This window comes from Tympanuchus pallidicinctus, unplaced genomic scaffold (assembly GCF_026119805.1).
Source record: "Tympanuchus pallidicinctus isolate F22 unplaced genomic scaffold, pur_lepc_1.0 scaffold30, whole genome shotgun sequence".
NCBI classification, from domain to species: domain Eukaryota; kingdom Metazoa; phylum Chordata; class Aves; order Galliformes; family Phasianidae; genus Tympanuchus; species Tympanuchus pallidicinctus.
In genome coordinates this window covers 6222886-6233923 of record NW_026294748.1, presented here as the reverse complement: position 1 = coordinate 6233923, position 11038 = coordinate 6222886, and the positions used below count along the sequence as shown (strand labels likewise).

The 11038-nt window shown below is 44.2% G+C and overlaps 2 protein-coding genes across 4 annotated transcripts; one reads left to right on the top strand and one right to left on the bottom strand.

The window, feature by feature from the left end:
* The first annotated feature begins 47 nt into the window (after nt 1-47).
* On the top strand, nt 48-1502 carry LOC128087639 (histone H2AX). The gene has a single exon (XM_052697407.1). It carries the CDS (start codon nt 193-195, stop codon nt 622-624), a length of 432 nt encoding a protein of 143 aa, XP_052553367.1. The 5' UTR covers nt 48-192; the 3' UTR covers nt 625-1502.
* A 114-nt stretch (nt 1503-1616) lies between these two features.
* HMBS (hydroxymethylbilane synthase) lies at nt 1617-11034 on the bottom strand. 3 transcript variants are annotated; one of them, XM_052697404.1, is made up of 14 exons: nt 10908-11034; nt 10781-10834; nt 8916-8988; nt 8354-8403; nt 8187-8242; nt 7065-7142; nt 6761-6838; nt 6188-6263; nt 5409-5522; nt 4880-4918; nt 3613-3732; nt 3334-3387; nt 2774-2860; nt 1617-1937 (listed from the first exon to the last, which is right to left on the bottom strand). In XM_052697404.1, the coding sequence occupies exons 1-14, from the start codon at nt 10929-10931 to the stop codon at nt 1764-1766; spliced, it is 1077 nt and encodes a 358-aa protein (XP_052553364.1). In that variant the 5' UTR covers nt 10932-11034; the 3' UTR covers nt 1617-1763. The 3 variants fall into 3 exon arrangements, with proteins under 3 accessions (XP_052553364.1, XP_052553365.1, XP_052553366.1); XM_052697405.1 differs by having other exon boundaries at nt 10923-11000; XM_052697406.1 differs by lacking the exon at nt 10781-10834 and having other exon boundaries at nt 10908-10946.
* Nucleotides 11035-11038: the final 4 nt, after the last annotated feature.

The following is an 11038-nucleotide window of genomic DNA, read 5'->3' as shown; positions in this document are numbered from 1 at the left end:
GGGCGCAAAGGCGGCCAGTCAGAGAGGAGGTTCACGCGACAGAGCACCAATAGCGAGGCGGCCTTGTGCTGTCCAATGAGCGGGGCCCTACTGTGCGGGAGGTTATAAAGACACCGGTGGAGGCGTCCTCCCTTCGTCCCGCCGCAGAGCTGCTGAGAGTTTGGAGTGGTGCTCGGTCCGCTGCGAGACGCCATGTCTGGCCGAGGCAAAAGTGGCGGTAAGGCCCGAGCGAAGGCCAAGTCTCGTTCTTCTCGGGCCGGGCTGCAGTTCCCTGTCGGGCGTGTTCACCGGCTGCTACGGCGCGGACATTACGCGGAGCGGGTGGGCGCTGGCGCACCCGTTTACCTGGCGGCCGTGCTGGAGTACCTGACGGCCGAGATTCTAGAGCTGGCGGGCAACGCGGCCCGCGACAACAAGAAGACGCGCATCATCCCCCGCCACCTGCAGCTGGCGGTGCGCAACGACGAGGAGCTCAACAAGCTGCTGGGCGGTGTCACCATCGCGCAGGGCGGCGTCCTGCCCAACATCCAGGCCGTGCTGCTGCCCAAGAAGACGGGTGGGAGCGCTGCGAGCCCTGCCAAGGCCGGCAAGAAGGGCAGCGGGCAGCAGTCGCAAGAGTACTAGGCCGGGCTCCTTCCCTTCCTCCCCCCTCCTTCCCCCAAGCACCACACAAAGGCCCTTTTCAGGGCCACTCCAATGCTCACTGGGAGAGCTGCGATCCGCGGGAGGGGAGAGGCGGGGGCTGCATCCAAATACCGGCGCAGGGCCCAAGGCAATGCAGCTCCACGCCCGGAGGCCAACTACGAGGAGCAAGCGCTAGGCCGCGCTGCGGAGCAGGCAGGAAGCACCAGCAGCCGGCATTGGCTGCTCGAGTTCAGTTACAGAAACTGTAAATAGGTGACGTTCTTCGAACAGACTTACTCTTGGGTGCTTATAATGTGACTGTTTCTCTGCTGTTAAATTCAGCAGATGTTGCACAGAAAATAAACAATGCTTCATATCTCCAAACTGGAACCCTATAAATAGGTTATTTTGATGTTTCCTTAAGGCACTGCAACATGATAGTGCAAAACGACAGCTCAGCCGTGAACAGGGAAATAGCTCACAGCATAGAGGGAAAGGCAAGTTTCTTACTCTGCAAGTCAAAGGTTACCAGTTATTGTATATCAATGCATATCCTCATACTACATCTACGTGGGATAAGTTGGCTAAGCAGCTACCTATTAGTTCACTATGAACAAGTGACAAAGTTGTATTTAATAACTTAAAGCAACTCTGTAGCCAAAACTTATGAATATAGCATCTGTGGTAAATTCCCCATGAGGAATGCATTGGGAACCTAATGGTAGTCTCCTTCATTTCTGAAAATAACAGGCCCAAATAATCCGCAATTTCCCAAGTTCAGTGACTACAGAAAATACTTCTTATTGTCAGCACAGCGCAGTACTGCAGTAACACCACCGTTTGGTCTGACTATAATCTGTATTTGATGCTTTGTTACTAAACGCAATAGGAGAACAATTACTACTACATCTGTCCTAACAATAAAAACTTATTTAAGTTTCAGAGAGATTTTGCAACTTAGGTAAACTTCAATAAACATAACTCCAAGTTAGTTAGGTATTTCAAGTATTTTATGCCCAAATGTCAGACAAGGCTGGTGCAAATGTTAAAAACAAAAACCCCCTTCCTCCAACAGCTGATTGAGTAGCTGTGAAGCCTGCAGCAAGAATTGTAACAATCTTGCTGCTCTCACTGGGGGCCTAGCAGGCATCGTTCAGCTGTCTTGCCACGCGAAGGATGTGCTTAGCTCCCTTGCTCAGAAGTAAACTAGCTAGTTCGATACCAAGATTCTCTGCAGCTTCTTGGGCCTGACCAGGAACGTTTTTGGCTGTGATGCCAACATGCTGCACATCATCATTTGGTCCATCTTCATTCTGCAAGAATAAACACCTCAGTGTAAGGCTGTGGGAAGGAGTGGGTAATAAGTCTGCATGAAACTAGATATCACAGAATTGAACTCCCCTGAAAGCAGGTTCTTCCCTAGAGCAGATTGAACAGGAAACCATCCAGACAGGTTTCAAATAACTCCAGCAAAGGAGACTCCCCCCCCCCCACGTCTCTGGGCAACCTGTTTGTCACCCTTCTTCCTCATATCTGTATGAAACTTCGGGTGTACTCTAGTTTGTGCTGTCCCTTGTCCTACCACCGTGCGCCACCAAAAAAAAAAAAAAAAAAAAAAAAAAAAAAAAAAAAAAAAAGCCTGGCCTCATCTGCTTGCTTGACTTTCATCCTTTAGGTATTAATAAGCATTGCTAAGACTCCTCCCAGCCTTTCTTCTCCAGGCTAAACAGCCCCAGGTCTCCAAGTCTTTCCTCATAATGGAAATGCTCTAGGCCTCTATCATCTTTGTAACCCTCCACTGGACTTGTTTCAGCAGTTCACTATCTCCTCTGATTTGAGAAGCCCAGAACTAGACTGTTCCACATGTGGCCCCTGCAGTGCAGAAGGTATGAGAACCTCCCCTGCCCTGCTGGCCACGCTCTCTGTAACACACCCCAAGATACCACTGGCCTTCCTTGGCTTCAAGGGCACACTGCTGGCTCACTGAAAAATATTCAGCTAGAATCTATGGTCTGAATAGCCTTTAGAACTGTATGCTGTGGACTCTTAGAACAATTAGCAGAACAAGGGAAAAACACCTGATCTCAAAACATCTGGTTTTATCATTCAGCTATAGGTTTGAATTTTGAGTCCAACATGCATTGCATACCTGTTGTGGATAATTAACGCTGGTCTGCATTGTTTCCTTCAGGCTATCAGATCCATCCAAACTGTAGACTGCACCTGTCAAATACAACTTGGAAAGACAGAAAGAGTTTACCACAAAACCAACCTAGACAGCAACACTTCTGCAAGTCAGTCTAATCAGACTGCCAGTCTGATACAACTGTAATGCAAATAATCCTTGTTAGGGAAGATGCATCTTCCCAAGAAAGAAACCGAATACTTTCTAGCTTTCTACCTACTTAATTCATAATCTGTTGTATAAATGCACTGATTTTACCAAGTCAAAAGGCAGACTTTGAGATCTCAGGGCAACACTTTGAAACGAGAGGATGAAAAAAAATCTAATTATCACAGTAAGGGTGTTTTCTAGGACTCAGCTTCTGTAACCAGAACTGCTTTCTCATACTCCTGAGTATGAGAATTATAACCCTTATCTGCCCTACTCAGCTGTGAAGACATCTGCTGAGCTGAACCTCAGAGAACATGCACACACTGGAACAGTTTTTCATAAATAATCCCATATACATACAAAATATTCCTCACCTGGCCATCTTTCAGCATGGTGTTAACTGCAACAGGGACACTACAGCCACCCTCCTGAAAACAGAACGACGTTGCTATTGAGTTTCCTCCCGGTGCATTCAAAGCAGAGGTTTCTGAAAAGTATATGCTGCACACAGTTCCGCCTATTTCTGTTCAGGCACTTCCCAGTTCACAAGTTCTCCCTACTTAGCAGGTGTAACAGTCTTCCCACACCACGCCATCCGTTGCATAGAGCAGTATTTGTTACTGTAAGCAGAAGGGCAAGGATAACACACGTACCAAATGTTTCATGAAAGCCCTCTCTGCAATGCAGCATAATACAGTTTCTCCATCATGCAGGACAGATACCATATTAAGCGTTTCTTGGTCTTTGGCTCGAACCTCCACCGCTAAAGCCCCCTGTAAGACAACAGTAATAACAGAACTCCTCAACTTAAGTGTCTGTATGCACTCAGCATTGGTCATGAAACACAACTCAGAAGTCTGGATGCATTTCACTCAGGGAGCAGTATTTAAGTACAGAGATTTTACAGAAATTATTCAAGAAACAATCAACTGGTTGCAAGACATCTTGAAGCAACTGCTGTAAAGGGAAATTCAGGACTTAGACAAGTACTGAAGATCATACAGTCACCTGACATCTTTTCCTTAGCTCAACTTCAGACCATATGCCTCTTCTGACTACGTATATGCAAACACCTGCTCTGCTGTCACAACAGCATAAGAAAGTTGGATAAACGTGAGTTCTGCAACCTTGTCTGAAGATAACAGCAATCACAAACCAATTCTTTCCCAAATGGAAAACAAGACAAGAAAAAAAAGTATAGTACATGACAAATACAAGAAACACTATTTCTGGCTCATTTTTCACTTTCATCTGGCTGACTACCTTCAGTACTGTCATGGGATAACTTCAAAGCTGTCACTGTTTACTGTTTCCAACCTGTAAGTAACAGCAACAGCTGTACATCAACCAGCAATTCATCCAGATTGGGAAACAACTGCATTACATTACAATAATGATTGCACTACAAAATGCACAGCCAGTTCAGGTTTCACAAATTTGATACCAACTATGCAACACTGTGTATAAGTTCAGCTACATGACCAGCACGGACTGGAAACAAATTTGCCTCGAAACAAGAATGCTAACAACGTGCCCCAAGGCAGGCGTTTCAGCTCCGCGGAGTGCCACAGAACCGACACTGCAGCGGCTTTGTACGGATAGCCCAGCATAGCACAAGACTAGCCCTGCCTCATACTTGCAGAGTTGTCCCAGGGTAGCTGCACCACACATTACCTTACCGTTTACTATTTCTGTGGCTGATAGAAATCAAACCCCACTACACAGACTCATGGAGCTGAATTAATGTTCTTCAAACGCTGAACATAAGGAGAGTAAGAGGCTGCAACAGAGATCACTGTAATTCTTCTTTGGCAATAAATACATCAGAAGTACTTGGTTGCCACAGTTAACCACCTGACATCACACTGCTGCTGGCTTTCCATATGCAGTCAGGCTTGAAGTACAGAAATGGTAACGTACCTGTCCCACAGCATACAGACAATCTTCAGGGCTCAGGAGCTGGAAAAAAGTAAAAACAGAGTTAAGTCATGTTGCACTTTTTAGAATATACAAAGGAAGAACTGAACTCCATGCATACTTCTAACACCACATTTGTGCCCAAGGGAAATATCACCTCCCACTTCCCATGCCTCAGCATTTCCATCTCAAAAAGTAGGATAAGGTACTATTCCTCACATTGACAGTAATATTTTATTCATTAGTTAATCAGAAAAAAATCTTACACATGCACTGTTTCACTGCACACATGAAATGCTATGATGTTACCATATTACAAACTGTTCCTGTAACATGAAAAGTATTGCATTTTGTAACTGTATACAAAAAGAAACGAGCAAAATTAAACCCTTCCTAAAGCAAATAACATCAAGCTAACACGGCAATGGATTCAGCAGATTGCATGTGCACCTCTGATGGGACAATCACAAGGTCTGAAAATCAAGCAGGCAATAGCCTAGAAGAGAATGGGATTTTTTACTTTGACACTCACCTGACCAATGCGATTCTCCCAGCCCATTCTCTTCAATCCAGCAGCAGCCAGGATTATAGCACTGAAGTCTTCCTTCTCATCTAGCTTCTTCAAGCGGGTGTTTAAATTTCCTCTCTGTACAAGTGGTTAAGCAAGTAGAGAAACAGTATGCAGAGTCATACAATCACTTAGCATTCACTCGACTGTTTAAAGCCTCCAAATAAGAATCAGTCAAGGTATCATTCTGAAAGAAGTGCTAAATATGGACAATTGTTTCTTTGTTTCTGCTGATTAATATTTCATAACAATCCAAGCATGCTCTCTGAAAAGACACAAATGATGCACTTAAATGGCACATACCTGACATCAAATAATTCTGCAGATCAATGAACTGGGTTACTGGGACTGAGGTAATGTGTTTTACCCCCACTTCAGTGGCGCATATCTAAACTAGCAGCCCAAAACACATTATAGATGTCATGGACTGATCAGCATTTGGCTGCCACTGTGACAAACTTAAGATAGACCTCCACTAAGCAGCCTTCAGAACATCGCTAAATACGAAATGCACCAGCATTTTGAATCTCAGCTAGATTAAAGCTAGGCCCTTTCTTTATAGAACCATGAGAAAACAACAGGACAAAAAGCACTACAGAATGGGTTACAGAAGGCAGCCTTTGAGGAAGTGTGTTCCTGAAGATCAGGTACTGTATATCACCCTTGATTCTGGACTTCGTGTCAACTTCCATAATCCTTTCCGCAACTTCGTCCAGATTCAACATTTTGAAGCAAAAGGATACAATATCCCTGAATTCAAGCTGAGGGAACTTCTTTTTGAGCTGGGCTGCTCGCCGAAGTGAACTAGTTCCAATAACACTGTTTGGAAAAATTAAATCAATGAAATTTAGCATAAAACAGTACTTAGCTCCACCTGAATATACACCAGAAAATACCACAGAAAATATGTGCCCAAAAAAGCAACAAAGAAATCTGAATTGGCTGAGTGAGAACAAGAGAACAGACATGCAAGTTAGGATTCTGCTCTGGACGCACTGTCTGCACTGCATGCATCCTCCTGTAATGAGCACTACACAAAGGACCTCATATCCACTCTGGAGACTGAAGCAAGGTAGGGTCTCACTTGCATCTCAAGGGTGCACTACTTCTCAAAGTTGGCTAAAGACATTCAAAGTCAATTAACAACATTCTCATTAGCATAGCTCTTTTCAGCACATAGGTTCAGAAGCTAACTGAAGGCAGTGCAAAAACCACTGCAGGATAAGGAAAGCTCACTGATTCATCACTGGGAAATACGAACAAACTCCTCCTTTCTATTTTTTACACTTTACTGACTTCCCCTTCTCCCTACTCACCTCTTTTCAGGAAGAAGACTGAGCGTTTTCCCACAGTTTTTGGGGTGAAAGACCACAGCATCAAGTGGGTTCTCTCTTCTGAGAGAAGGAAAAAAAAAAAAAAAAAAAAGCAAGAGCAGAATGGCAGACATCATTTAACAGAAGGCCATTAAGATTAACAGTTCTGGTGCTGCTCCCTAAAGGAACTATCATCTAGCTCCAAAAGGCTTCTTTTTTAACAGCAAGGATTTCCAACAAACCTGCTGTTATCCACACTGCAAAATGTTAAGTCCCTCAGACAGTCAGGCTTTGCACGCATACTTACTTGCAAATAGCACCAATGGTAAAGCCAGGAGGAAGAGAAGTTGGCAGGTCCTTCAAGGAGTGAACTACCAGGTCAACTCTATGAATTAGAGAACAGTAATCACAACACTAAATAGATGTTGGGTCATGTAGTGCCAGAGACCCACAGTTAACAATAGGAAAGTGTAGATCCAATTCTTGGGATTAGTTCAGAAAAGAGAAAGAATGCTCAGAACTCTTTACCCAGAATTTCTACTAGACTTACATTAGCAATTCTGAAGAGCCATTTTACTTTTCTCTGCCTTTTCTAATCTGGAAAACTGAGATAATGCCTTCCTCCCAGTAGCAGTACAAGATACACTACAACCAGACTGAATTAGCGTAAGATACTAGAAATATTGACACAGAGACTCCCTTGAACCAGTATGCAACCAGTATGTTGACTGGTATCATGGTTCAATGTGAAAATAATAGCTAGCAAAGCAAACGCCATCTACTTCACTATAAGGGCAGCAACTTGTAAATCATTGAGCCTCCGGTATTTTTTTTCCACTGACTTTACTGGAAAATGCATTATCAAATGCGTACGCTACAGATGCAGAAAGTATCTTTGCTTTTAAACTTACTTTTATCAAGCCATAAGCACAACAGCCCTACTCAGGATATTTAAGAAAAAAACACCAACCCTATATATTTGACTTTTCTGTAGGAAGAAATTACTCCAGAAAGCAGCACAACTTGCTCATACACAATTTACTGGAATATTTAGCATATAGCACACTAACAAGCAGTAAGTATGTTACGCAGTATGCAAATCACAGAATACTGAAATACAGTAGCAAAGTAGTAAAATAAAGAACACGTTTGCAAGCATGAATTAGATTACACATGCTCTGATGCACAAGTAACATACAAATCGGAGAATATAAAAAAAAAAAAATAGGGCAGACAGTCAGAACACCATTATTCCAAAACATGGCCTAAATCCAGGATAGGGAGTTAAAAAAAAAAAAAAAAAAAAAAGCATGTTGTATCAGAGAATTTCTTCCTTAATCAGAAAGAAGGAAACCAGATAACACTTATAGCATATAAAAAATAAATAATAAAAAAAAATGCCAGACAAGTAATAAAACTGAGCTCTTACTCATTTCTTTCAAGTGCATTTTCCAGCTCTTTGGTAAAGAGGCTCTTCTCCCCAATCTACATGTAAATGAAGAAAAATGAATCACAGAAGAAAACCCGCATCAAATACAATTACTTTTTTGAGTACTATATTTTTTAATTCATTCCCACCTGAAATAAATCCTTTACCTTAGACAGTGCTGTATCTAAGATCTTGTCTCCAGTTGTAGACATGGCAACTGCTCAGAGAACACAAAGCCATGGGCATCATCAGAATACATTGACTGGTGGTATCTACTTAATAGTAACAAGCAATACACACTACCACGCTGCAAACACAGACTTGAGACAGATTCAAGAGCAGCTCGCTTCTAAGAATATGTTGCAAGTGAAATAGAGATTTCTTTCATGACTCAAAAACACAAAAGGAGAAAGAGGACAGGTTTTGGGAACAGCCAACTCTAAAGACATTGCCCAGATTCTCAAATTGAGCAATGTAACACCATATGCATGACAGATACAGGCCTTCATCAACAGGAGCTTGTGTAACCAATCCTTCTCCATTGGAAAACACCGGCAGCAGTTGCTCAGCTATACAACCTAACAGAATTCAGACTGCTCTCTCAGATAACATGTGGCCAATTCACCTGCTCTTGACAATACCCTATTCACACATAGATAACTGCCTGGCTCCTGTTGCCACCCGACATCAGAGCAGCAACTGGAGGGGAAAAAACAAAACACCACTTACCAATCTCAAAGCAGAGATCAGGATAAAAGTCACGGAGCATCTCAACAACACCGTCAGTCTGAATCCGGGCTAGCTGCAATGAACACAAAAACAAAGCACTACGCAAAAAGCCTAAGCTACACAGCAGCTAGAGAGGACTCTGTCACTCTTTGATAGTCATGCAGGCATGACCACTATGTTCTCTAAGTTATAAGCATTAGAGGGTAGCAGCTCCAAATACAATAGCTCACGTATACAAATCCTTTGAGCCTGTAAGGTGACCAGAACATTTCACAGAACTTCTTTAAATCTAAGCAACAAAATAACCTCTCCCCATATCCAGCACTGTTGTGATCCAAGCATAACAAGTCAAAACAAAAACAATGTATTGAGTTAGGAAGAACAGCTGAAGCAAAAATGTGTTAGGATTCACATGCACTGCTTCCAGCTGCCCTAAAATCACTAGCTGTCCCCTAGGCAGAAGTTTCATTTCTCAGAGGCAATGTTATACGTACACAGCGTTTACCTAAGTGTACCTAACTAACCTTAAGGCGTTTCTCCTCTATGGAATGTCACTGCTGAAAGACAGGTGTTTATTGGGAAGCAAACAGAAAGGTAAGAAAAGCCTGTCATTCACTGAAGAAAGAAAAAGTCCTATAATAGAAAGTAACTCCTGCTTTTTCTCAAGCCATTAGTTTTGTTGACATTGCATGCTGGATTGTTTTTTTTTTGTTTGTTTTGTTTTGTTTTTCGGTTTGTTTTTTTTTGTTTGTTTGTTTTTGTTTTTTTTGTTTTGAAGTCAGTATGATTTTTTTTGAGTCAGTATGATTTTGCCTCTAAAAGTCCTACAGATACTGGCAAATATAAATTATTTAGCCTTGATAGGATCAAAATGCTACTCAGAAATTCTACAGACAAAGAAGTACCAGCTAAGGTCTGCACAAACAGCAAGCACCAGATCTTAAGGCAGTAAAGAAAAAAAAAAAAAAAAAACAAGGCGAAGGCAAGCAAAATAAAAACAGAAGAATCAAGCAAGCACCTCTAACTACAGCGTTTCAGCTTCTTTCCTGGTAACGAGCTACATAGCCCGGAGCAATTAACTTTGTTCTCAAGACTCTAGTTTCCTTACATACAAAATGAGCATAGCTTGTGGCTTCCCATTGCAACCTCAGGTTAGAAAAAGTAGTAGCATGCGTGAGCCTATGGTCTGTACTCTGAAGTCCACATGTAATGCTTTCTCTCCCTCCTTGAAGTACCGAATCTTAGACCTCGCTACCAGAACGAACAAGTTTATCGCAGAACAAAGGCCTGAAGGACGGTTATCTTCTGCGAGTCAGCTCCTCCCTTGCTGCAGCAGGATGGCAAGAGATACCCACTGTATCTCCGGACAAATTCTTTCCCCGGCCTTTGGGAGGGCTGGAGTGTTTGGGGCGGGTCCCGCCTCACCTCTCCGCAAAAGCCGCGCCTGCCTCGCAATTCAATAAACAGAAAGATACCCGTTATCGTAGAAGGTGCCACGTTAACTCCGCAAATCGCACGAAAGAAGCGCTAATGAGAGTAAACGGCCCCACCGAGAAAAGCGTTCACAAGTTTTTTTCTCGAGCTCTCAACAAACGATCCAGAACGGCTGAGCCCTCCCAGCAGCCGCTACCGAGTGCGGAGCTCCGAGGGAGCTCTGCTCTTCCCTGCAGACCTCGAGCAGGGGAGCAGCAGCACCTCCCGAGTCTCGACTCGGGCTCGCCTCCCTGGAGAGCACGGACGCTGCTCTCACTTGCTTTTCGAGCACGAAAGCTGCCGGGACCCGGAGAAACGAAAGCATCCGCTTTCATGCACAGCTGTCCAGGGCTACTTCGGGCTCCCCGCACCCCCAACTCGCCACCGCCTACCTGGCTCCGGCGGGTACCCACGCGGATCGCCCTGTTGCCAATACCGTTCTCGCCCTGCAGCAACAATGCACTGTTAGCGGCCCCGCAGCTGGCCGCGCACCCTCCCTCCCGCCGGGCCCCGACTCACCGCAGCCGGGCGTACCTCCGCCATGGCGCCGCTCCGCCTTCAGCTCTTCCCGGGGCGCCCCATGGCCCGGCCCCGCCCCGCCCCTCCGACGCGTCACTTCCGTCGGGGCCGTCCGTGTGACGGAGCCCCAG

Excerpts from the sequence above, each read along its gene's own strand:
- LOC128087639 (XM_052697407.1), top strand. The coding sequence starts at position 193 with ATGTCTGGCCGAGGCAAAAGTGGCGGTAAGGCCCGAGCGAAGGCCAAG.
- HMBS (XM_052697404.1), bottom strand. The coding sequence starts at position 10,931 with ATGGCGGAGGTACGCCCGGCTGCG. Across the intron at positions 3,388-3,612 it reads GGGCTTTCATGAAACATTTG|GAGGGTGGCTGTAGTGTCCC; the intron begins GTACGTGTGTTA and ends TTCTGTTTTCAG. Across the intron at positions 2,861-3,333 it reads CCATGCTGAAAGATGGCCAG|TTGTATTTGACAGGTGCAGT; the intron begins GTGAGGAATATT and ends TGTCTTTCCAAG.